This window comes from Sceloporus undulatus, chromosome 5, assembly GCF_019175285.1.
Source record: "Sceloporus undulatus isolate JIND9_A2432 ecotype Alabama chromosome 5, SceUnd_v1.1, whole genome shotgun sequence".
NCBI classification, from domain to species: domain Eukaryota; kingdom Metazoa; phylum Chordata; class Lepidosauria; order Squamata; family Phrynosomatidae; genus Sceloporus; species Sceloporus undulatus.
Genome location: NC_056526.1, coordinates 45,335,252 through 45,361,481, shown reverse-complemented (window position 1 = coordinate 45,361,481; position 26,230 = coordinate 45,335,252). Strand labels below are relative to the sequence as shown.

The 26,230-nt window shown below is 38.8% G+C and overlaps 1 protein-coding gene across 1 annotated transcript in view; it reads left to right on the top strand.

Annotated features, from left to right (window-relative positions):
- The window catches only part of CRADD (CASP2 and RIPK1 domain containing adaptor with death domain), a 42,241-nt gene extending 23,976 nt beyond the window's left edge, over nucleotides 1-18,265 (top strand). Inside the window, exon 3 of the mRNA XM_042470684.1 lies at nucleotides 17,648-18,265. Coding sequence (XP_042326618.1) covers nucleotides 17,648-17,949 — 302 coding nt within the window. The 3' untranslated portion in view covers nucleotides 17,950-18,265. The remainder of the gene's footprint in view (nucleotides 1-17,647) is intronic.
- The last annotated feature ends 7,965 nt before the right edge of the window (nucleotides 18,266-26,230 follow it).

Genomic DNA, 26,230 nt, shown 5'->3' with positions numbered 1-26,230 from the left:
TATAGCTTAGCTAGCCATCCATTACTTAAATGAATAAGAGTCCAGATTGCCAAATTGGCAGCTAGCATGGGACTCTGGGAGTTCTAGTCCAAAAAGTACTTTTCCAAGCTGTAATTGACTGACTGCTCCAGAATGGGTTATCTTTCAGGATCCTTTAGATTGTGATTCATGGTCCTAAGAATAATTAAATTCCATTGTTTTATATTTAAATCTTGCTCTTCTGCGCCCCCCCCCATTATATAAATATGTTCCAAGTATGACTACATGTGATAACCACACAGTTAAAGACAATGTTGTAATAAGTAGCTCTGTGATCAGACAGTTAAGTTTTGAAAGGCATGTACTGTCCCCTGAATATTTGCAAATTGCAATTGGATCTGTTCCACCTCCTGGCCTTAGTCCCATAACACTCCTTGGCTCCCCAGCCCTGGCAGGACTGTTGATGACAGGGACTCTTGGAAGTCTCTCATTCATTGGGTTGCCTTAAGTCAAAGCTAACTTTACAGCAAATTACAACAATGATTACATATCTATGTATGTCATGGCCCCTTCTCCAATTATTGCTAGATAAATAGTTGTAGAATGTAACAAGTAGGAAGATTTAACCCATATTAGGCCAGCAATTAAAAATCTTAACCAGGATATTTTTCTTTCATGAGATTAAAATATCATTCTGGCTGCTAACAGGGACAGGTTATAGAGATCACACAACGCCCCTGTTGAAACAGCTCCACTGGCTGCCAGTCTGTTTCCGGGCCCATTTCAAAATGCTGGTGACAACCTATAAAGCCCTATAAGGCTCAGGTCCAGGCTATTTGGCAGATCACATCTCCCTATATGAGCTAGGCCAGGCTCTGAGATCCTCAGGGGAGGGTCTTCTCTCCATCCCACCACCATCACAAGCATGGTTGGTGTGGACACGAAAGACGGTCTTTTCCATGGCTGCCCCTAGACTCTGGAACTCTCTGCCCAGGGAGGCCAGAATGGCCCTTTTCTTGTTCTCCTTCTGCCGGCAGGCTAAGACCTACTTGTTTAGACAGGCTTTTAAAACAAGTGTTTTAAAACAAGATGGGGTGTTGTTTTAATGTATTTTAAGCATTTTAATCTTGCACTTGATTTTAGCACAGAATCTGTTTTAATTATTGTAATAATTTAATTCTATATTAATATACTATTTTTGTATGTTTTTAACTGTATGGTGTTTTTTAATGTTGTAAGCTGCCCTGAGTCCCTGAGAGAAGGGTGGGATCTTCTTCTTCTTCTTCTTCTTCTTCTTTCCAAATTGATTTTTCTTTTATTCAGTTCCTTCTCCCCTTGAATGCTATGTCAGTAGTTTGTCCTGACAGAGCACACCCAATAGAAAAAAAAATGTTTTTAGTGTTAAAGTTCCCACCTTATATAAAATCTATGAAACTGTCAGGAGGGTGGTGGATGAAGAGAAAAATGCCTTGCCTTGTTGTTTGGCTCATGTGCACTCATGTGGCATGCCTCAGCTTGTCAGCAGAAACTGCTTAAGTTGTATTGCTTAAGACTCCTAATAGCAGTTTACCACATAAAGGCAACCAATTCTTTGCATGTTTACTTCCATTTAATTTAATTTTTTAAATGTTGTTAATGAACACAAACTGTGAAAACTCCAGGCTTAAAAGTACAGTTATCCCTCCATATTTGCGGCTTTGATAGTTGCAGATTTGATTATTCACGGATTTTATTAATATGTTCTTTCTAGGAATATCTAGGTCTTCCAGTGCAACTCTATGGGCAACTTTAACTAAAAGTTGCACTGAAGGACCTCTACTAGGCCTTTGTAGCTCCTCCAGCACCATTCTGTGGTCAGTGTAGTTTGGACATTGACTACAGAGTTGCACTGGAAGACCTAGAGAGTCCTAGAGAGGTATCCTCTCAGGTAAAAACATGGTGTTTTTGTTATTTGCGGTTTTTCCATATTCATGGGGGTCTTGTGCCCCTAACCCTAGTGAATATGGAGGGATGACTGTAATAAAAAAAATACTGCCTCTACTGCCAAGATTCTAGTCCATGCCCTAGTGGTATCACAACTTGATTACTGTAACATCCTCCTGGCTGGGCTTCCTCTTTCTCACCTCCGTCCTTTAATTTCTGTCCAGCATTCAGCTGCACACATTATCACATCTGCCCACCGCTCTGACCATATCTCTCCTTTGCTGACATCCCTTCACTGGCTCCCCCTCCCTTTCCGCATTCCGTATAAGGTCCTGCTGTCGACGTTTAAAGCCCTCCATGGGCTGGCCCCTCCTTATTTATCTGACCTTCTTTCTCCTCACCTTCCCACTCAGGCCCGCCATTCTGGTAGTCAGGGTCGCCTGTCCCAGCCCAGGATTTCCTCTGCCCCATCTCAGATTCGCCCCTTCTCACTTGCTGTCCCTCACTCCTGGAATCTTCTTTCCCCACGAGCAAGGGCCATCACTTCTTTAACCAGCTTCAAAACAGAGTTGAAGACCATCCTGTTCAGAGAAGCGTTCCCAGGCATTGCATGACTGTCACTTGCTATTTGATGTTCTTTTTGTTGCCTGCTTTATTGAACCATTTCCTGTATTGTTATGTATTTTTATATGTATTATCCTATTATTTCTTAGATTGTACACCATAGGCAGGTTTACTCTTTTATATTTATTATTTTTATGTACAGCACTGTGCAAATCTACAGCTCTATATAAATAATAATAATAATAATAATAATAATAATAATAATAATAATAATAATAATTGCTAAGAAGATCTTCTGTTTGGTATATGCTGACCATACTGTTTTCTTAAAGTCCATTGTTTGGGCCACATTGAACATACCCTAATGTTTTTGTCACTCTCATCTGACGGTGCTAACCATACAAAAGCTAAACTACACATTACTTTAAAGTTATAGGTGACCAATATTATTTATTATTATTATTTTATTTACTTATATCTGACCTTTCTCCTGACAAAGATCCTTCCTTCCTTTTACTTTTAGGTAAATGCAGGAAAGTCAGTCCAGAATATGGAACCTTAAAGCAGCATTAGGGAGGGCTTGAAAACTTTTGAACGATACATTAGGGAGGGCAGCGAGGCCCCAGGGTTGCCTTGCAACCCCGCTACAACCAGGCTTTTCCCGGTTTTTGGCTGCACCCGTGCCGTGACCGGGCAGGTGCAGCCAAAACCGGGAAAAACCCGGTTGCAACCGGGTTATGGCAACCCTACTTAGATCCATAGGAAATTCCAAATACTACCCATGCACCAGGAGTTGCATGGGTAGTATTTGCTGACAAGTTTATGACAGTGTTGCAGTGAACACCATCTCCTTCTAAAGGTTTAGGATCAAAATCCACTGTGTTAATATATCTGACGGATTTGTGATAGAAGGAGATATGTGGACGAATATCATAAACAAAAAAAGTTATGGAACACTTGCTTGGAACACAGGAAAACTTTGTTCTGCTTGTGTGCACAGCCATTTAATCTCTTAGTGCAGTTGTCTGCATATGTGCATAGCAGAGTTAGGTGGCACTGTGCTGATGGGGCCATTTTCAACTCTATAAAAGGAAATACAATTCAGTCCCCTCACATTAAAAAAAAACCCTTTGTGCATGTAAAAAGAAGAAATACAGAAAGTTCTAGATCACCTTGTTCCTTGTTAGGTTAATTTTGTGCTTATAGAGAGTGCTTTTAAAAACAATTGCTATTAACTGGCCCTGCATGATAATGATTTTACGTGAAGGAGAGATGGAATCTCAGGATGTGGGAGGGGGGGGAAGGGGGGTTATTCTAAGAAATAGCCCAATGTGTTATGGCCAATAAATATTATATGGCTTTTTTCAGAGGCTGTTAAAGGGTTAGGGAGACAAATACACATGCCTCAATATTTTTAAAGGTAAGTACAAAAAGAAAATACAAACAAAAAATAAATAAATACAAAACACAAAACATGTGTGCTCATTTGCTTCATTAATTTACACATGTCTCATGGGCCATTTCTCAGAATAACACCTTTTAACATCCTGAGACCCCATCTCTTCTTCACAATGTTTTTTCCCCATATGTTTCCAGTTATTTGTGCTCCAACACATTACTGAGCCAGATTCAAGGCTCTTTGGGGACAAAATGTGGTATGTTTCTCCCTGTTGCCTTTCAGCATTACGATTCCTTGTTGATGTACTATTTTAACCCCATGCAAAATAGGCAGGACACAGGTAATGTTGTGTGCAAAGAAGTGGTTGCATAAGACAGCTAAAAAATTTTATGCGTTTGTTTGGCATGCTTTCAGATAACCTTGGAAAGAGAACTCTGGGATTTTCCTGTGTAAAGACCTCTCCCCCTGAGCCACCTACAATGAGCAAACTGCTCACCACCCATTAAAACATGCATGCCTCTAGTAACTGATAAACATCATCCTGCTCACAAACTGTATTTGTGTATTTACAAGCCGATTGGTTTCTCTCATTGTGCGTTGCTGCTTGTATGTTTACATGGATTTCTGTGCAGAGTCAGGAAACGGTCTTAAAATCTGTTACTGGATGTGTGGATTTGTTCCTTGTTCATGGTTAATTACAGTATTTATAACTGGTCAATACTATACTAGAGTTACAGTGGATTTATTTTGGACCTCTGAATTTATCAGTATTGTTTTGCTTCAGGGTTCCAGAGTATTTTCACAGCAGAAACATGTTCTGTTTCTGTGAGGTAGAATGCAGGAAGCTGATACACCTCCAGTGCTATGTCAACACAGCACAGATGACTGGAAAATTGAGGAACAAGACAACTGAGATTAAACACTCTTCAGTTCTATTTTTGCAGCCTTAAGAGACAGACTTTTTATTTAATTAGAGGTCTGGAGAGGCAGAATTGTGCTCCCAGAGCCAATGTTTGTTATTGCATGCTACAAACCTTTCACCTTCAGGCAGATGTACTGGAGCCACAAATTCTTGGGATGTCTTCCCTGTTCCTAATATTTACCCATCAAAGGTATTAAGCTAATAAGCAAATATCATTGAGAGAGCACATTTCCTATGTCCTTATTTGGAACTTCAAATAAGAACTAGAACTGTCCTCATTGCCAGAAGGTAGAATGATGAATGATTGCATTCTCATGTTTTATTATCTTAGCAATGCCTTATGCCAAGACATCTTAATCTCAGTTATACATAGAAGAATTTTCAGTATCGTTTGGGCTTTGTGTGGAAATTTTGTTGTATGCAGTCAGGTATATTATCTTTCTCTGTAGTAACCACAACATATACATAAACATATTCTGATTGTGACTTTTTATTTTTATTTTTTTCAAGTTAAGAAATATTTCTTCTCCTCCTTCCTTCCTTCCTTCCTTCCTTCCTTCTTTCCTCTTTCTTTCTTTCTTTCTTTCTCTTTCTTTAAAAAATTACTCTACCTTTTCCCCCAACCTGGGATTCAAAGCAGTTTACAAATTGAAAATATTATATAGTTAAAAATATACATTCTTTTACCTTGTTTTTCCCCATCCTTCATATTCATTGGATCACATATGCTTTAATCAGGAGGTCTATGTGAAAGTTTGAGAAAACAGTGCTTTAGCAAAAGCATTTAAGGTGTGGCCATGAGATGTTCATTATGTAGATTAGTCTTAAGACCATACAAACAGGGAGAGGCAAAATTAGATTCAGATTGTGCAATTCATGATGGTCAAGGAGATGTTTTTTTCTTTTAACGGCATTCTGGTTATCACACAGTTCTTGAAATACACATGAGACTTTCTTCCTTTCCTTTCCTTTCCTTCAGTGAGCTCTAGATCACTGCTATTCAAAGTGTTGGTCCCTGGACCGTTACCTGAGCCGCTGGTTGCTGGTCCCTGGCTATTTTCAAGGAAAGAAAGAAAATATTGTACCCAGTGGGCACAGATACGGTACCTTTCCTGGCACAGTGGGAAATAAAGTAATATCCAGTCCCCCACTTCAGATAGCCTGAGGGGGAAAAAATCATCTAAATGGTGCATAGTTTGCTCCCCCTTCTTGCCCTCACAGTGGCCTAGAAAAGTGGACCAGGCTGAGAGATTATGAATGTCCCAAGGTGAGCCTCAAGGCTAAGAAATAAATTGAACCTTTGTCTCCCTAGTTTAAATACCAACATCTTGAGCTACTTGCTACATTGCACTGACATTTTCCCCATGCCACCGCTTTATATATTCCTCATTCTTTCAAAAGGATTTTTTGACCATCCTGTACATTTTTTTTTCTGGAACATGTGTTACAGCTATGAATTAATACAATTCCTTTACAAAAACTTGAGTGTTGCATTTCAATTATTATCGTGCTTTTTACCATACCATACATGCAACCTACTACATTGCTATACAATTGGCCCTCCATATTTATGGGTTCCTTATCCATGAATTCAATAATCTTCAGCTTGAAAATTATCAAGCAAGTCTTGATTCTACCATTTTATATTGTCATTTTACACGATTTTACTATGTCATTGTATTTAATAGTACTTGAGCATCCACAGGTTTTGGTATCCATGGGGTGTCCTGGAACAAAACCTCATTGAATACCTAGGACCCACTGTATTAGGCTTTAGATATACAGTGATTTCAACTGTATATCAATGTATTAAGCTTTAGATATACAGTGGTTTCAGCGCTTTAGACCAATGTACTATGAGTACAGTACAGTTGAAGTGGAGATAGTATGGCAATATGACCTTAAGAACTCTGTATGGTTTGACCTATAATGCTCTGTATTGCTTTGTTCCAGACTATCTGTGAGAGTGTATCTCTCCCTTTTTGAGTCTATCCATGTTTTGAGATCTTGAGCTGAGGACATGTGAATATGCTTTTTTGTGGGTTTTTCAGGCTATGTGGCCATGTTCTAGCAGAGTTTCTTTCTGACGTTTCGCCAGCATCTGTGGCTGGCATCATCAGAGAATGCTTTGCCTGGAAAAATTGGGCGTGTATATACTGTGTGAGCACTGTGAGGCACTGTATATTTCATTCTCATCATTCTATTTTAATACAATAGGTTATTTAATTTTAATTGTTTTTTATGATTATGATTTTGTTTTAGCCACATTTTATTTTAATCTGTGTTGTGTATAGGGACAAAGAGGGGATATTAAATGTATAAATCAGAGTTGACTAAGAGACACATAACAACTACTATGTATGCATGCATGCAAGCCACAGAAATTGTACCTTCCCAGCTGGTTTCAGAGCTCCATCCCCAGACATCTTCCTACCATTCCATCTTAGAAGCTTTGTAAGCATCTTCATTCAAGCATGCTTACAAGCCCCTCTTCCAGTCTTCACCCTCAAGTATGCTAAGATCTTTAACATAACCATGGGTGCAGGGATGTTGGACAAAGGTGAAGGGAAAACACTCTACATCTGCTCACAGACGTATTTTATTAACAGTGCCATGGGTTTTTCACCTTACCTTGGATTTCCCCTGTGTGCCATCTCCTCTGTGGCTTTTACATACTTTTGTGTAAATCTTGTATAAGTTAAATACAACAAACTTGAAAATCCACAAAAGAGCAATACCTTTATTGGTCAGCCAAAATGCACAAAATGCATCATGGATTTGTGCATTTCAGTTGGCAAATATTGCTCTTTTGTGGATTTTGTAGCCATCATGGCTACCCCAAATATGTTTTCTGCACAAGTTGTATGTGTGAAAGTTGCTTAAACATATGTGTAGAACAAAAATGTACAATCCTTTTTATTGGTTCTTCTTTTAATACTCTGCATGAGTATTAAATTACCTCTTCAGTTACTTGGTTTGTGGAGTTTAATTTATATCTCTTTTCAGAACCTGTCTTTTGATTTTTAACCCTTGACTTGGAAGTGAATCCCAGTGTGCATTTGGGACCTTATTACCAGAAGCCTCCTGAGTCCTGCATTCTCCTAGAACCTATATAAGATTCTTATCCAGTGGCCCAATTTGTGGATCCCCAACTACTTTTTTCTGCTTGCAACAATATAGACTCATGTTGAAATGCTTGTTTAATATGTGGTGTGCGTCTCCCAGGTAAGTGAAATATGGCTCTTTGTGTTCTAAATCATACTCCTAGGTTGAAAGAAAAGGTAAAAGACCAATAAATAACTAAATAAATGGAAGAGTAAGAAAAATACAGGAAAAAAGCTCTGGGTGACTGAGCATTAGTTTCATAGGAAGATGAATGGAATCATTTTTTATGATTTTAAGTACAGATAATGAAAATGTGGGGGTTTGCAGTCAAACCTGTAAATCCAATGTGCTTGTATTAGAGCTCAGAAAAGGTGATTCTTTTAAACTATACCTCCCAGAATTCCCTAGGCAATATAGCTATAAGAGATGCTGCCTGAAGAATTCTGAGAATTGTACTGAAACTGTAGGTCTACCTGGGTAGTGGAGGACTTTGGAAACTTCACTTTCTCAGTATGAAGTCTTAGCATTCATTTTTTCCAGTTACCGAATTATTGTATTCTAGATCATTCCTGAAGAGAAGGCTAGTTTGTCCTTTGCAATGAAATTTCCAGGTTGTCAGGCTGCTTTGAGGAAAGGTGCCTGTAATGAGACTCTCCTGAACTGTTTATACTTCTTTGCCTTTGTCATCATCGCCTCTTGACTAGTCCTCTTTGGCCAATTTGTATAGCCAACGAAGCTATACAAGAATGGAGACTCTTCTTCTTGTTCCTATACTATTAATCTGGCTTCTCTGAGCAAGGGAACACAAAATAACAGTAGAGTGTAGTGATAGCTGCCAACTTGGATGGAATTAGAAGGTGTTCACTTTCAGAACTGCCTGTAGTTCCAGGCTTTTCCAAGAGGTCTTTCGATGCTGAACACTGACACTTGTTACTACTAAAAGATTAACTTTACTGATGGTAAATGATACACTTGTGTTGGTACACAGCACAGAAACATTCCAGCTCTTTCACTGATGGTGGCCCCATGTCCCTTCATAGCCAATAGTAGAATGGGGCCCCAAAACTAATTCTACTTAAATTATTCCCTATTCCTGTTTATATGGACTGGTGTGCACCCTCTCCAAGGAAAGGCCAATATAAGATGGCCTCCCAAGCGTTAAATAGTGTACGAGCAAATAAAGAAAACTGAAGTACATGAGCATGACCCATCTATCCTGCTCTCTTAGTAGCAATGAGAACTGTGCAAGAATGCTAATAACAAAGAAAATATACTTCCCCAGTCCATTTGCAGGCTTCATATCTTTCCCCAGCCTCAAACTGCAAAGTGAATGCAAAAAGTATCCAGCAAAATCACTAATACAAGTTAACTCTGTTAACATTTGACCATGATGCACACAAGGATTCCAAAACCCCTCTGTCTAGGGGAAGATGTCCAATTCACAGCAAAGGGGGGTGATATAGTTAGGATGGCTGTATATCAGCTACATAATTGGAGGCAGTATGTCTTTGGGTATCAGTTGCTAGGAACATGAGACGGTTGGAGCAATTGCATTCATGTCCTGCTAGCAAACCTTCCATAGGCAACTGGTTGGCCACTATGGGAAAAGACTGCCAAGTTAGATAGGCCTTCAATCTGATTCATCCTGGCTTTTCTTACGTTCTTGTGAGGAGCAGAATCACTAGTCCGGGGGGGGGGGAGAAGTTTGGTCCATAAGGCTGCTTTTACTATTTGCAATTCCTCCCCCTGTCCCCCTGCTTTCAGAAAAATAGTGGGAGGAGTCAAGAGTGTTTTTTCTAGTCCTGGATACTTCTAGAAGTGGTGGTTTTGCATTTGTAAGTCCTTCCAGAACCAAAAATGTAGATGTAAGGAGGAAGGAAAGGAAAGGAAAGGAAGAAGGGGGCACAGAGAGACAGAAATCAAATTTTGTCTAGAATTATTATTAGCAGTTTGCTTTTTAAAAAATATGATTCTGCAACATAAATACTTGTTTTCCTATTGCTATTTCTTGTGCAGTTTCCAATAGCAGACTTTGTAATCTTTAAAGTGATTTAAAGATTGAATCAGGAATACTGTAATATAATCTGAATGGATAAATTGTCATGCAATAACTTGGAGCTTTTTCATTTTTCAATACTGGCTTCCTTTCTTTGATTTTATCAGTAACAGCAAATAAAAATTTGCTCACAGACAGGTTTTGGGAAGTAATGTCTTGTTATATGTAAAGCTGAGTTGATTACCTCTAATTATACTATATTGATCTGCCAGTTTTTGATTGGGATAACTTTGACACACCAATGTGGTTTATTTGGTATTTTATTGTTTTAAATTATATTTTTACTTCTCCTTTATTACAGTTGAAATTGTGAAATATGCAATAAATAATAAAATTAAGCATACAAATAAACCATAAGTAGACCAGATTTTAAAATTTCTCTTTTGGGTACAGCCCATGGATCATTCTGGAATTCAGAAATTGGCTCTGGGCTTTCTAAAACTGTCTACCCCTGAGTTAGACCAGCTGTGTGTCTCTGCTGTGACATGGGCCCCAAGAAGCACCAAGCAATACTGATCCTTGGTGCCAATCCAGATCTCATTATACCTCACTCTTAGCCAGTGCCTAGGGAGCAACGGCCCTTGGGGAACAATGTGACATCATAGTTTTTTTGTGGGTTTTTTGGGCTATGTGGCCATGTTCTAGAAGAGTTTCTTCCTGACGTTTCGCCAGCATCTGTGGCTGGCATCTTCAGAGAATGCTTGTCTAGAAAGGACTTGATATATATATTGTGTGACCTGGAAAGGCAGGAGTGAAGATGCCAGCCACAGATGCTGGCGAAACGTCAGGAAGAAACTCTTCTAGAACATGGCCACATAGCCCGAAAAACCCACAAAAAACTATGGATGCCGGCCATGAAAGCCTTCGACTTCACAATGTGACATCAGTTTGCAAAATTGTGGGAACAAACTACAAGGGCAAGTTACTTCAGTTGTGTCCTCCTGGTCAGCTTTACAGGGACCTTGGTCTTATCACCAATGAAATTAGAATTCTGAACTGGACTGTCTCATCCATCAAAGCTTTCATGCTCTTATTTGTGCTGTCTGTCAGTAATGAAGTATACTTTTTTGGTTTTGGTAATAAGAACTAAATATAACCGTTCACTGTAATCTGTCAGATTAACTGTGTTATGTAACAGTTTCTAGGAAATGATAATGATTGTATTATTGAAAGAATGAACCATTGTGGCAGAAATTCAAAGTTCATGACCTCATTTGTTGAAATTATTCTGTCTATATATATTTTCTTCTCTAGAAGTAGCTGTAAGGAGAATCCCACTGTGAGCCCTCAAGTCAGAGCAGTTACTGTTGTTTTGAAACCGTCCAGTTAATAATATTTGACAGGTTTTATATGGAAGAGAAAGGAATGAGATTAACAATGAAATCTGTGGGTACCAAAAAGCATTTGGGTTGGCAGTGTATTCTGGGCACAGTTCAAAGGGCTGATCATTTTCAAGTCTTAAGTGGCTTGAGACCAGCCATGTTGTGACTTGGCTGCATTCCTATAAATCTACCTGAGGTTTAGGAATGGCCACAGAAGTCCATTTTACATGTGCCATCATCACCAGTAATATTTATTGTGTTGGTCAGTATGAGCAAGAAGGCCTTTTCTGTGGCTGTCCCATTCTTTCGTATTATCCTGTGTTAGGATAGTCCCTTCATAACTGTTTCTGAATGGCTTTTAATTTAATTTGTTAATGTAGGCTCATCTTTAAAATATAATCCCTGTTTCCAGCTCCAGACAGCAGCCTAGCTGGAGCATTCTAAATCCATTGAACTTTCTGAACAGTTCTCAAATTCAGACCCACATAGAATGTGTTAAAACAATCCAAATGGAATGTGATCAAGGTATGCACATCCTCCTCCTGTTCACAGCTCTATCTTCTCATATACAGTTTTGTTCCCAATGTCCTCTCTGACAGGTACATTGCTATCAGTTAAATTAAATTTAATATCTGTTTCTGGATGAAAAATCTAGTGAAATTAGTAGTAAACAATTCCTATTAAATGTACAATTCCTGCTCTTTTAGAAGCTACCTGAAGTATAGAATTATGTTTCTTTGATTTTGTGTGTTCTGTTATGCTGTTGTGAAATTCACAAATTGTACAGAACTCTGAATAGAGAAACATGTCCCACTTTGCATGTAATGGATCAATGAAGCCAACATCCGTTTCCAAGGGGACCTTGGAAAACAAATTGGAGACAAGTTCCAGTAAGAATCCAATGATCTTTATCAGACTGTTTAAACCAATTCCAGCTTTGTGCCTTTGTTAGTGTTATCAGCTGCACCTAGCATTAATCTTATGTCTTTCTTCTGTTTGTGATCTTTCTTCATTTCTAATAAGACTGGCTTGGAGAGTGTCAAATACACATTCTTTAAATATAGCTTCCAATGTGGATGATTTCAAATGTAATGCTGGTCTTTATTATAATTCCTAATCCATTTGTTTTCAATATGTTGAAATTTTAAAATACCATATAGTGTGAAGGAATAATGGTTTTCAATCCTTTTTCTTTAAAAGTCTTATGTGCAGTTATTTCATGTCCAAAACAGATTTATCACTGAATGCCGTGGATGATTTTAATGTTATGTTGTTGTGGAATAAGAAAACTCAGAATCTTACATTGCTTACATGGAGTCCACTTGCCAGATTCTCAGCGTGTTATATTCATATGAAGTAGTGCCTCTTCATTTGTAGAACAAATGCATAAGTGACCATAGAGTTGTGTTGTTGTAAACTACAGGAAATATACATGATTACACTTTTAACTCAAGTTTTAAATTTTAACTCATAACTTTAAATTTACATTATTTTATCATCATCACCACCACCGTCATCATCATTTCTGTTTGATAAGGGATTGGAGCAAGACAAGACAAGGATTGGAACAATCTGATTTGCTCTCTTTGAGGCCCTTATAATATTAATGAATTTATATACAATCTCAGTTTACTGCTCTAGGTATATATTGCAATATATCTTTTTCTCACACACAGTGTCATCAGATGTGTATTTCTAACTACAAAAATATATTTTATACATTTGCCCATCTTGAGTGCTAGCATACATTCCTGCAACATTTTTCTAAATGATTTGTTCTTGTGCCTTTGTCCTTTTCTGCTGGAATGAGGAAATGCAGCTGGCAAAAACATTTCAATGGATTATCTTTAGTTAGCTTGCCTGACTCCCATGACTTGAAAGAGGTGGTTACAGTACAGAGTTATAAAAGCAGTAATAGCAGTGATGTTAGAGGAAAAGAGTGGAATTCCTGTCTAGCAGAGTTTACCATCTAATAAAAAGGCACAAAGAAAACAGCACAGATGAGCGCTTTCCTGGAAACAAAGCAAGTGGTGAGCAGTTGCTATGGTGGCAGTGCTTCGAGGAACATATGGCCTTTTAGGAATCACTGGAGACGTTCCCAGTGTATTCCATTAGAAAATAGCAGCTTCAGCATGTGCTTAGCTTCCTCAACTGCCTGCTTTTTCACCTCTATGTCTTGTTTATAGAAATACTGTCTTGATTGCAAGCAAGAAGCTTGAAGTAAATGCCCAGAGACAGGTGTAAGAACTTTTTGCCATACAAGCAGAAAACCTCTTAACTAAATTTGTTGTCCACACACAATCTCCCCCCTTCCACTCCCTGCTCTGTTCCTGGCAATATTCTTTTAACAGAGAGTTAACCTTGCAGATTTTCCTAATGATACCATTTTTCTTTCCAATCACACAGCCCATTGAAAAAGCACTTATGATTTAAATATGCTGGTCCTTAACCATGCACAAAGTATTCATTGCCACTTCTGTGCCAAGCTGTTCCTAGTCATACATAGCTGGATAGTGCAAAACTCCTGCTGCTGATACTTTCATCTCACATCAATTGCATGTGCATACATTTAATTTTAATTACTCAGGAAACATGATAACTGCTAAGCAAGGTCTTCAACTCTGATTTTGTTTTTTCTCTGAAAGAATTCTTCAAGATTGCATGAGACAAATACTGATGGGGAGCATTTAGTTTTAATCAAACCATGAAAAGGTAACTGTTTTGGACGCAACTACCACCATCTTGCAGGGCCATTGATTTTTGGTAGTTTATCACTGAGGTCAGAATGTAGAAAAGTAGTATGTGTGAGAGCATAACAAAGATGCTGTTCTAACAAAAGAGAGAAGAAGAGAGAAATCAAATGCCCATTTTACATTTATCTGACAATTGTCTTATTAGGTATTAAAGTCTCTTACCTGTGATAGCAAGTTATTGTTAAATATTAAAGTAGAGACAAGTAGGGCAAGGTGCCCTAATATTTGTGAGCAACATGGATGCAGAACCACCATGGCCAATGTCATCCATTGGGATCCTGAACTCCAGGGTCTGTGTCCAGTACTCTTATTTGCAAGGTGAACTGGGAGGGTTGTACTTTTGCAAGTATGGCCTGCATTATTTGCTTTGTCGATATATGGCAGATTACTGGTATACCTCAGTTAATGAAGCCGATATGTATCAGGGCGTTATTTTTTAACATAAAGTTCAGTGCCAGAGGCAGAAATAACATGGAAAAAAATAGGGATAGGTTCCTAAAATGCTAAAAAAAAAAAAAAAAAGGGCAGTTCAACATGTTCAGCAAATATTTTATTCCAGTTTCACATATGGACATGTGAAATGAAACAACCAAGTGAGTAAGCCTTGCATAAGTAACAAAACAACAACAGTTTGAACCTTCTTGATACCACTTGAAAATGTCCTGCAAAAGTACAACCCTCCCAGTTATAGTTGAACAGCAGTTCTTATCAGTCGTAGCCACCATAGCCAAATGTGAACTATGTTGGGAGTTCAGCATCATCTGGAAAGCCTCACTCTGTCTACTCCTTGTGTAGGTTAAAAAAAAATCAAATTTGCTTGAGTTCCTAGTTTGGATGCATGACTTCAGAGCAGGGAAACCATGATTGCTCCCTACTGCCCACCTCCAGAGCTGTCCATTGCTTTTACATTTGTTGTTGAAAGCAAGAAGAAACTATAATCAGTCTTGCCCCCCAAAAAACACTCTTTAGTTTAACCAATTAACAAAGGCAGAGATGGGTTCATGCTGTTTTAAAACCAGGGATCCCATCACAGTAGACAATAACACTATGATTCCCTTTTATGCACCAGCCAGCATCCTATGAATCTTGAAGTGGTAGTTCATAGGGCATTTAGAATTCTCTGCTAGATTGTTCCAGGGCCTCACCAGACTACAAATCCCAGGATTGCATTGGATGCAGCCATGGTAATCAAAGTGGAATCAAAGAGCAATAATTATGCAGTGTGAGAGAGCCCCAGCTGTCTTTTTCCTTCTAAAGATCTGTTTGTGATATGCATATAGCAATCTATTCTGAGTGGCTCAGACCATCTGCTAAACAGCCTTTGTTATATCTATCATAAAAATATTTTCTAAAAATTATTTTGACAATTTCTAGCTACTTTGGTTACAGCTGCTGTGTTCCTTTGATGGTGGTTGTGCACCTGGTGGAGGCTTTGAAGGAGGCATCACAGTGAGGCTGTTTTGTACAGAGCTGCCTAGTCTCCTATGCCCCATCCTACATTCTGACCCAACAGTTATATTCAGTACTCAGTGAATGACATTTATCTGCCTTTTTCATGCAGTTTCCAAGGCAACAGAAGTGAATTGTAATTGGAAAAGAAGCTAATACTAATACTAATCTTTGAAATTCTGAGCTTCAAGAGTAAGATATAATTTCAAGTTGAGGGATAGTGAAATTTCAATTAGTTGTTTGAAGAACTTGGAAACCTTACTTTTTTGGACTGCTGATCTTGCGATCCCGCAGCCAGGGTGGCTAGTAGCTGTGCTGGCTTGGTGATTATAAGATTTGTAGCCGAAGAAAGTAACTTTTCCAAGTTCTGGATCTTTTTTCAGTTTTTACAACACACTTAGAATCTTTTATTTACTTCTGAGCATCTCTCCCCATTTGTCACCAGTGGTGACATATCCAAGCTTGTATTAGGACAGTGGTTCCCAAACATTAGTCCTCTGATTGTTGACTAAACTGGCTGGGGCTTCTGAGAACTAAAGTTCAAAACACCTGGAGGACCAAAGTTTGGGAACCACTGTATTAGGGTAATTTTTTCATTCAGACATTACAGATACACAAACTACTGAGACATTCAGATCAGTTCATCAGGCAAATTGTTAATATAAGCAAATGGAGGTGAATAGTAAGGATAGAAGAGAGTGACTAGAAGTTATGTCAATGAGGTCTGTATAGTTGAAGTCTTAAAATTAAATTGGGGGATTATTTGCAGGCATTTAAATTCAGCTCTACAAGGTGATATAATAAAATAATAAATTTTATTTATATACCGCTTTTCCAACAGATCAAAGCGGTTTACAAAGATGCATAAACAATGACATAAATAATTACATTAGCAAATATACAACTAAAATTCAACCCCCTACCTTAACTTACAGTTAAATTAATCAAAATACAATTAAATTAATAATATTAAAGTCTATTAATATATACTCTCAACTCAATATCAAATATCCAAATACAATCACAGTGGCAAAATCTCATTACAATACAATAAAATATAAAATAGTTAACAATTAAGAAAACTATCAAATATTATCAAATACTATCAGACAATACTATCAGATTCTAACAACCACCTTATACTACTATATCCTCCAGCTGTTGTAATATTAGTTCATGTTGACTTGGAGGCTTCACCAGTGACCCAGCTGTGAGGGGTGCCGCACCCACCAGTCTCTGCCTCCTCACACCTGCACATGATGTTTCTGGCACTGAGGCTGGAGTGCTCTTGTGTCCTGGCTGGCTTGGAGGCTTCATCGGTGAGTCGGCTTTGAGGGGTGCCACTCTCACTGGTCCCCGCCTCCTCACAGCTGCGCATGGTGCTACTGGCACTGGTCTTCTGGACTGTCTTGGGATGCAGCTAGCAAGCTGGTTTTAAAGGAGCCGCTCTCACCTGGACCCTCTCCCTCCTCAATCACCTCTGCTGTTCTGGTGCTGGTGCTGGCACTGGTCTTCTGGGGCTTCTCTGTAATACTTTTGGTGTAATAAACAAACTAATTGGTTTGTATGGTATTTGGAAAGTTAAAATCCAACTGCTGCTCAGAACTATCTGCATCATTAGACAGAACGCACCACTTTCTCAGTTGGGGATAAAACAGGTTGTGTGTTAACAATGCTAGAGACAATTTTAAATAGTGTTCTAGAGAGCTGACCTTGTTTGAGAAGAATCCCTGGGTTTTGTTTGTTTGTTTGTTTTGTTTTGTTTTGGGTGGGGGGGGGACACTTTTTGGCTGCTGAATAATTTTTGAATGTCCTCAATCAGTTCAGACTAGAAATAGCTAGAATCATGCATCAAGTGACTGAAAGCAACCGACCCTCGGCCATTATGAACACAGGTACCTGTTTTAAAATGTTTGATAGTGTAGGAATTTTGGGGCCCTGTTCATTCCTGGTACTTAAGGTGCAGCCTTAAACAGATTTGGTTTGCCTCATAGATATTTCATGGGATATATTTATAAGCCCTCTCTGATTAATCTTGTTAGCATATGGTTTAGGAGCATTGATTCTGAGTTCTACTGTAAAGTTATCTTGTCTTTTGTTATGTGAATTTTCAGTACTGCACTAAAAGTTGTTTCAGTTTTTCCGAATGATTTATCTATGTGTATCTTTTTCTAGATGATGAGATACCTGGAATTTTGCAACACACTTTGAAAAATCTACCAACTGATCATCAGATTAACAAACTTGCTAGAAGACTTGGACCTGAGTGGGAGTGCATTGCCTTATCTCTGGGCTTGACACAAAATGACATTTATCGTTGCAAAGCAAATCACCTATACAATATTCAGTCACAGATTGTGAGTGCCTTTATTTTGTGGAGGCAGCGTTTTGGGAATAAAGCTACTCTAGAGAGTCTATGTGCTAGTCTGAAGCAAGGAGAAGTTGATTCTTCTATAATCCAACAGATGTTTCAGTGAGACCTTATGATTCTTACTGGAAGAATCTGAAATTAAATCTGGCAGATGCATACAAATAATTTTTTAAGGTGAAAAATCATACTTGCTTGAGGATGCCTAATTTTCTTCAAATTGCAAATACTTTGTAATTTCCAAAGTATTTAAAATAGCATTACATTAAAAGCTATTAAGTTTAACCATATACTTTATAGCTTTTATTGTAATGATATTTTAAATACCTTTGAGATCTGTGATTTTTTTTTAATGCAAGCAACCCCCTCATCAATGTAGATTACACCAATTCTGTACATAACTATTACAATCAATTTATGAGTTAGTGCCTCTCCTAGTAGTGAGTCTCTTTGTACTTAGCTAAGGAAGTCTTCCTATAGCACACATTCTGTCCACCACCAGGGCCTTACTCAAAGCCATACTAACCTGGTAGAATCTGCTAGAGATTATGCTTCTGTATCTTCTTTGAGAAGCCAGGGTCACCTTTTGCTGAGATCTTGATGAGATGGTAGAGTACTGTTTTATTGAGTGTAATGATGCAACATTAAATTAGATCCATGTGACCACAAGGGTAGTTCAGTCTGCCCAAAGAGTTTACAACTTTAAAATAACTGCTTGATCAGACCAAAAATTCATGTGTTCCAAGATACTGGTCAACCAGTTGTTTCCAAGAAGGCCACAAGCAGAATACAGTGGTACCCCGGGATACGAAAGCACCGCCTTACGAAATTCCCGGGATACGAAAAAATCCCATAGGAAAAAAACTGTTCCGGGTTACGTTTTTTTTTCCGGCTTACGAAAAAAATTTTTGGTGCTTTTCGGCGCTTTTTCGCACGAAATCGCGGCTTTTAGCGCTAGCGCCTATGGCTTTTTCGGGTTACGAAAAAAATCGGGTTACGAACGCCGCGGCGGAACGAATTAATTTCGTAACCCGAGGCACCACTGTATAGAGGCAGGGGTTTCTTCCCCACAGCTCTTGCTGTTTGAATACCAGTTCCTTGGTAACTGCCTGATAACCAAACCACACTGTCTTCACAACTGACAGATTGCAAAGCTTGTATCCAAGATAAAGATGGATGTGTGTTTCATGAAGTTGTCTTATCTCCGTTTACATAAGATTTGTGTTACAACATGAGCTCTAATGCCACAGCATGAGAAACAGTTGATCTTCCCTAACATTTTTAGAGCTGCATAGGAGCCTGCTGTATGAGAGTGCAGGCTGGGGAATGAAAATCAGAAACCTCACTGAATATGTGTATTTCGTTGGCAGTGCCCAAAACCTCTCTCTGGTTCTTGGTTTTAATGTTCTTAATAGTAGATGAGCTAGTAAGGCAGTGCTGCAACTAGAATGGGGCTCTAGCTACTGAGTGGCCCACAGTACTCAAGGATTTTAACTTTCAATCCTAGCATGGCTTTTACTTTAGGAAGATGCAAAACGAAGCTGTTGGAATCAGCATGGCATGGTCCTAACCTGTGTGTATGGAGGGAGAATTTGTGGTACTCCAGTTATTTTTGTATAACAACTCCTGACTGATGTTGAAGAAATATGTAAGCTGTATTCCAACAATATCTGGAAAACTACACATTTCCTAACTTTGTCTTAACCAGTCAGTGAGTCATGCTGCCCCTTGCCTCAGCCATATCTTAGCTGATGACTCATGTGTCCCTGTCCATATGAGCTTCCAATCAGTTGACGCGCAGCTTTCCTATCCATCAAAAAGGAGGTTCTATTCTTGTCCATTGCATTAAGTTAGCATGGATATTAGTTTCCGATTTCTACTTTTTAACTGAAAAGGTTATTTTTTGTTAGAACAGCATATATATATTTAAGGATCTCTCTGTGTTTGGGTATTTGTGAACTTCAGAAATTCCTCACAAATGAAAGAGCAGTAACATTTATGGGTGCCAAACATTGCATCTGTATTACTGTAGGAGGCTGGGCAGCTGTCTTCATTTAATGTTGATTTAAGAGCATATGCATTATTATTTGGAGAGTTGCAGTCCCTAAAAACACACTCATATACATTTTGGGTATTAAAACCAATACAGTATGTACTAAACACTGAAAAATAAACTAAATTTTTATATATAAGTTCTTGCCATATTTCTTTGCTATTATTTGATATATAGTTTTAGTTTGGATAATTCTGCACTGTACTGTAGTTGTTATCATCTTAGTACTGCACTCTTTAAAGAGGAAGAATTTAGTATGTGGCTTCTCATGCAACTCAGTCATTGGTACAGTTAGTACAATTGGACATGCCCAGGTTCATTGAAATCAGTAGATTTAAGTGTGCCTAATTTTACATAGGATTGAATTTTCAGTATACAGAAGGTTAAGTGCTAGCGCATACGTTTAGGGGGCTTGAAGACAGAAAGTTCTTACCACTCTGTCCCTAGTGGTAGTACGCCCCTTTTCCTCAACAGATTTTATGTGGCAAGAAGATGGAAAGTAACAGGAAAATTTGGGAGGCCTCCAAACGGAGAACTAGATTTTTCTATCAGGCAGTGTGCTTGCACAGTAAAAGCCTCAGTTGGAAACACCTCAAGCTTTGGTTGAAACAAGTTTCACAGCACCTGCATAAATCTACAACTGCAACACTAAAAAAGGAAAATCTACCAGACACCCCCACCCCCCATGGTGGCCTGTCCCACTGTTAAACAGTTCATTCCCCTGTGAGGTCTAGACTTTATGTGTGGTCCCTTCCAACTCGTTTATTCTTAATATAATAAATTAATAATAAATTGTTTATTTATTAACCGCTTTTCCCAGGATCAAAGCGGTGTACAAGTGTCAGTAAAGACAATCAGTAAAAACAATACAATTCACATATTAAAAATACACATTAAAACAAATTAAATCCAAAAGCATAGTTAAAAACATACAGTAATAATATTAAAATCATGAATATCAATATGTCAAAGTCAATAGGGGAAAGATAATCTTAGAAGGAATTGGGAGGGTAGGCTTTTAGGAAGAGATGGGTTTTTAATGCCTTTTTAAAGGCTTCTGCTGTTCCACTAAGGCGGATCCCTTCAGGTAAGGCATTCCACAGAGAAGGCGCTACTGCCGTAAAGGCCCTTTGTTGAGTAGTCGCCAATCTCACCTTAGGGTGATTGAGTAACTGTTTTCCTGTAGTCCTGAGAGTGCGGGGAGGATTATGCAGGGAGAGGCGTTCCCTCAAGTAACCCGGGTCCAAGCCATTTAGGGCTTTAAAGATGATAACCAACACTTTGTACTGGGACCGGAAACGAATTGGCAGCCAGTGTAAAGATTTTAAAACAGGTGTTATATGGTTGGACCTCGCTGTCCCTGTGATTAACCTGGCTTCTGCATTTTGAATCAATTGAAGTTTCCGAACCTGATACAAAGGTAGCCCCATGTAGAGCGCATTGCAGAAATCCAAACGAGAGGTTACCAGTGCATGTACTACCTTTTCTAGGTCCCCCCCGGTCCAGACAGGGACGTAGTTGGCATATCAGCCAAAGCTGATACCAAGCACTCCTGACCATCGCATCTACTTGAGATGATAAATGTAGGGATGGATCCAGGAGTACTCCCAAACTACGCACTTTGTTCTTTAGGGGACGTTTAATCCCATCAAGGACAGGATGGCAAATTTCCCTGCCCGGGCTAGGGGAACCTATCATGAGTACCGCTGTTTTTTCTGGATTCAATCTGAGTTTGTTTTTCCTCATCCAGCCCATTACTGCCCCCAGGCAGGCGTCGAGAGGAGAGATGCCATCCTTAGTCACTGTATCAGTCAGAGACATGGAGAGATAGATCTGGGTGTCATCAGTGTACTGATAACACCGGGCTCCATGGCTCCGGATGATCTCTCCGGAACTAATTTCAACTTTAACTCAAAGCAACAGAAGAAAAATTATATTATCATTTATATGATGGGTCTTCTGATATTTGGAAATGGATATTATTTCACCTCAATGGTCTCTCCTCCAAGCTAAAAATAACAAAACCATTTGATATTTCATCACAGATTTTGGTCTTTCAGATTCTCATTCTCTCCAATCCATGTTTCATGCCCTACTCTGGTCATGTGCCAGTATTCTTCCTAAATTAAAGTGTCCAGAGATGGAGACAATACTTTGGTTGATGTTTGACCAAAGCAGGGCACAGTGGTACCATTATTATTTTCAATCCCAAGTATTTTTATCAAGTTTTCCTTAAAGGAAAATGATAACATAATTTTTCTTCTGTTGCTTTAGAGGGGAAGAGTTATCAGCCCAGGAAAACCCAGAGGAGTGAAGACAAGAAGCCACCCAAAGGAAAGGTGTTTTTACCATACATCAAAGGAGTCACAGACAGTATAGGCAAAGTAGTGAGGAAGCATAACTTGCAAGTGGTTTACAAACTGACGAAGAAAATCCAGCAAATGCTTTGCTCAGCCAAGGACCAGAGAGACCCTCTCACAGCTGCAGGAGTTTACCACATACCATGCAGCTGCGGACAAGTCTACATAGGGACCACCAAACACAGTGTGCAAACAAGAATCAATGAACACGAGAGACACTGCAGACTGGGCCATCCAGAAAAATCAGCAGTAGCAGAACATGCCACAAACCATTCTGTGCATAACATACTGTTTGAAAACACTGAAATTCTGGGCCATGCCAACCACTACCATGTCAGGAAGCACAGGGAAGCCATTGAAATCCACAAACACCTAGATAATTTCAACCGGAAAGAAGAAACCCTTAAAGTGAACAAAATTTGGCTACCAGTCCTGAGGAATAGCAAAACAAGGACTCAGCAAATGCAAATGGGAAACCACTCAGAGTCAGAGGCTGTCCCAGCAGATAATGATCGCCAGTTAGTAGACACTAATCCTCTTTGCATTAGTCTCCCAGCCTGAGGCCTGCCATCAGCACAGAACAATACACTTGCAAATCACTCCTGCATTCCCAGGCTCACACAGTATATATATACCCACTTTTCCCAGGCAAAGCATTCTCTGAAGATGCCAGCCAGAGATGCTGGTGAACTTCATGGCCGCATAGCCAAAAACCTCACAAAAAACCAAACTCTGGCAGATTTCAAGAACTGGGCAGGCCCCTATGGGAAAAAGCAGTCCTTCAAAGAATGACCCAGGTCTCAAGATGTGCTTTTTGAACATGTCAGTGACGTAAATACCTATTATAAACCCAGTGATAAAAATGTATTGTTGATTATAAATACTAGGTTTTCATGGTAATGGCTAGACATCTTCTGTATATATAAACATGCTTCTACAAAATATTCATAGGGACATTGCTGGCAAATAAAACCTTTTGTTAAAAAAAATAAAAAACATTTACAGCTCTACGGTTGACTCTGGCAGACTGATTTCCAAATAGCATGATGTATTTCAATTTCTAGAAACACAGCGTGGAGTACTTTACTTTTAATGCTTTATAAAGCAGCACTGCACTGCTAGCAATACTTCATGATGCCTTTATGTCATATCTTAATTCCACCCCTGCTAAAAATATGTACATAAGTCTTTCCTTCTGATTATTATTATTATTATTATTATTATTATTATTAACCTTTATAAAGCACTGTAAATTTACACATGTTCAAAATGTAATTAGTTAACCACTTGGGGGTTCATTTTTTTATTATTTTGGTCGAGCTTTGATTATATTGTGTATTTACAATATGTTGTATGTTGGAGTTTTCAACAAAGGCATAGCTCATATTGAAACCAGCATTGCCTGGAATGGGATGTGTTTGTGTTGGACCAGTAATTAAGCGTACTCTTTAAACCTATGAGTTGATGTAGCAAAGTGAATAAGAAATGTGATATCTTAGGTCACTCTGAATCACAGCAAAATCACATAATGGTCTTAATAAGCAGCTGACTGTCAGTATGATCTGTTATCTGTAATATGAATATTCCTGGATTTAGCATGGAACCGTGAAAAAACAGATACAGTGTGCCTGCATCATACGCAGATGCACCATACACGGCTTTCAGCATACGGTGAAAGCCGTCAGGTAGCCTGCGGGAGCATGCAGAGCACAAGGGGCAGTGTGTCCCATTAAGAGTAATGGGGTGTGCGCCTGTGGCATGCACGTGCCGCCGTGCCGCCATGCACCACGCCATGCACGAGCCCCATTATTTTCAATGGGGCCCGAGCATACACTTTTTTTATGCGGCAGGGGGTCCAGAATGGATCCCCATGTAAAAAAAGGGCACACTGTAATACTGAACCCTATTGAAATGAATTTTTTCCAGCCCATCTTCTGGTGGATGCATACCATAGATCTAAAACACACGGCAGAAATAATCCAGTGTTGGCTTAGTGTTGGGAATTCTAGGAATTGTAGTTTATTTGAGCACCAGAGCTCTCTAACAGAGAAGGCTAAATGTCTCACAAAACCTAGTTCCCAGAATTCCCTAGCATTGAGCCAGGGCAGTTAAAGCGGTCTCAAACTGGATTATTTCTCCAGTGTGTTTTGGACCATAGATTACTTAGAAAATTCCAAGAGAGGACATATTTTTTTCAGACATGAATAAGTAAAACTGCAGGTAGCACTCCCACAGATACAGGTCATACAATCACATAACTTTTCTTTCTTCTAAATAAAGAATATATGTGCAGTATTTATATAAAGATTGTTTTAAACATTCTAATCGATTGGGGGGTATTTTAAATCCTTGGCAAAATTATTAGGAAAAGTAGAAACCAATACAAACTTTGAATGTTTACACACGGAATTAAAAGACCACATTCAGCAAAACTCAAATGTACATGAGTTTTGGATAGAAACAATTCATGATTCTGTGCAAATCCGTTTTAATCTGGCATGAAAATGGAGAACAGAAGCTATCACAAAAGTACTGGCTGTAGGCTTGTGGGAAAGCGGCAGACTGCAGCAAATATTAAAAAATCTTGGGCTATATCTGCTATGACAATCTAATAACATTGAATTTTGGTGAAACTGCTGCCTAAATACTGGTTATGGAACACAGATCTGTTTACAACTCTCTTGTGACAATTAAAAAATATTATTTTAGATGAAAACAACCAGTTTCCTATGCAATAATCTGTGTAACTAGCAACAGTTGCTAAAGCACTCTTTCATGCTTGAAGGTTAATTAAATATGAGGAGAGTCAGTTTTCATATACATGAGACTGCTTGTAACCATGCTTTTCAAAAACTAAACACCCAAGGTCATTGCAAATAAATTCCCCAGGTGCTGTACAAAAAAATTAAAAAATAAAGTTAGACCTTAGCTTCAGGTTTACATAAAATGAATGACATAATAATTTTGTTTTTCCTTCTATTGACTCAGCCTCACCAGATGGATAATGTGGAGTGAATTGTTAGAATAAGGCATCTTAATAACTAACATCTTCATACTTGACTTTGCTGTCAGCTTTTAAATATGGTGTTGAATTTGTGTTGAACAATATTTTACACAGAGTAATTATTATAATTGTATTCTTCAGTGAACATATTAATCTTTCTGTATTCTAGCATTATGCTGTGGGCTACTAGACAGCAACTTTTTCTGTCTTGTGCCAACTTAGGAGTCTCTGACCATGTTTGGCTTGTAGTGAAGTGGGCTGTAGGGTCATGAAAGTGTATGACATAATCGTTTTTTGTTTTTTTTTGGGGGGGGGGGTTCAAGCTATGTAGCCATGTTCTAGAAGAGTTCATTCCTGATGTTTTGCCAGCATCTGTGACTGGCATCTTCAGAGAATACCAGCCACAGATGCTGGTGAAACATCAGGAATAAACTCTTCTAGAACATGGCCACACATAACCCAAAATACCCACAAAAAACTATGGATGCCGGCCATGAAAGCCTTTGACTTCACAGTATGCCATAATGATTTCATGAGTTGAAGGTGCCACAGAATTTTGTTGTTTTTGGAATTCTGGGCCAAGGAGGAGTGTTTTGTAGGCACCAACACAAAATCTCTGCCATGGGCCCCATGGTTAGTCATGAAATGGCTGCTGTGGGGACCGTACCTAATCTCAGTGAACAAGTTACTTGCCCACTAAATGGAGACAAGGTTGAGTCTGAGACCCAAACTACCTTTTTGTTGTGCATTATCATGCACAACAAAACAGCCATTTCTTTATTCTTCTTCTTTTTTGCACATAATCTTTATTTATTTTCATTTACATGATTTATTACATAAAGCTTATGTCAGGGATGATGGGAGTTGTAGCTCTTCACCTCTGGCTCGAACTCACCACCTGGTTGTGCACCGCGCTGACCAGTTTTGGCCAGTGGTTATAGCTTAGCAGAGTTACAGAGAACAGGCTGAAGAC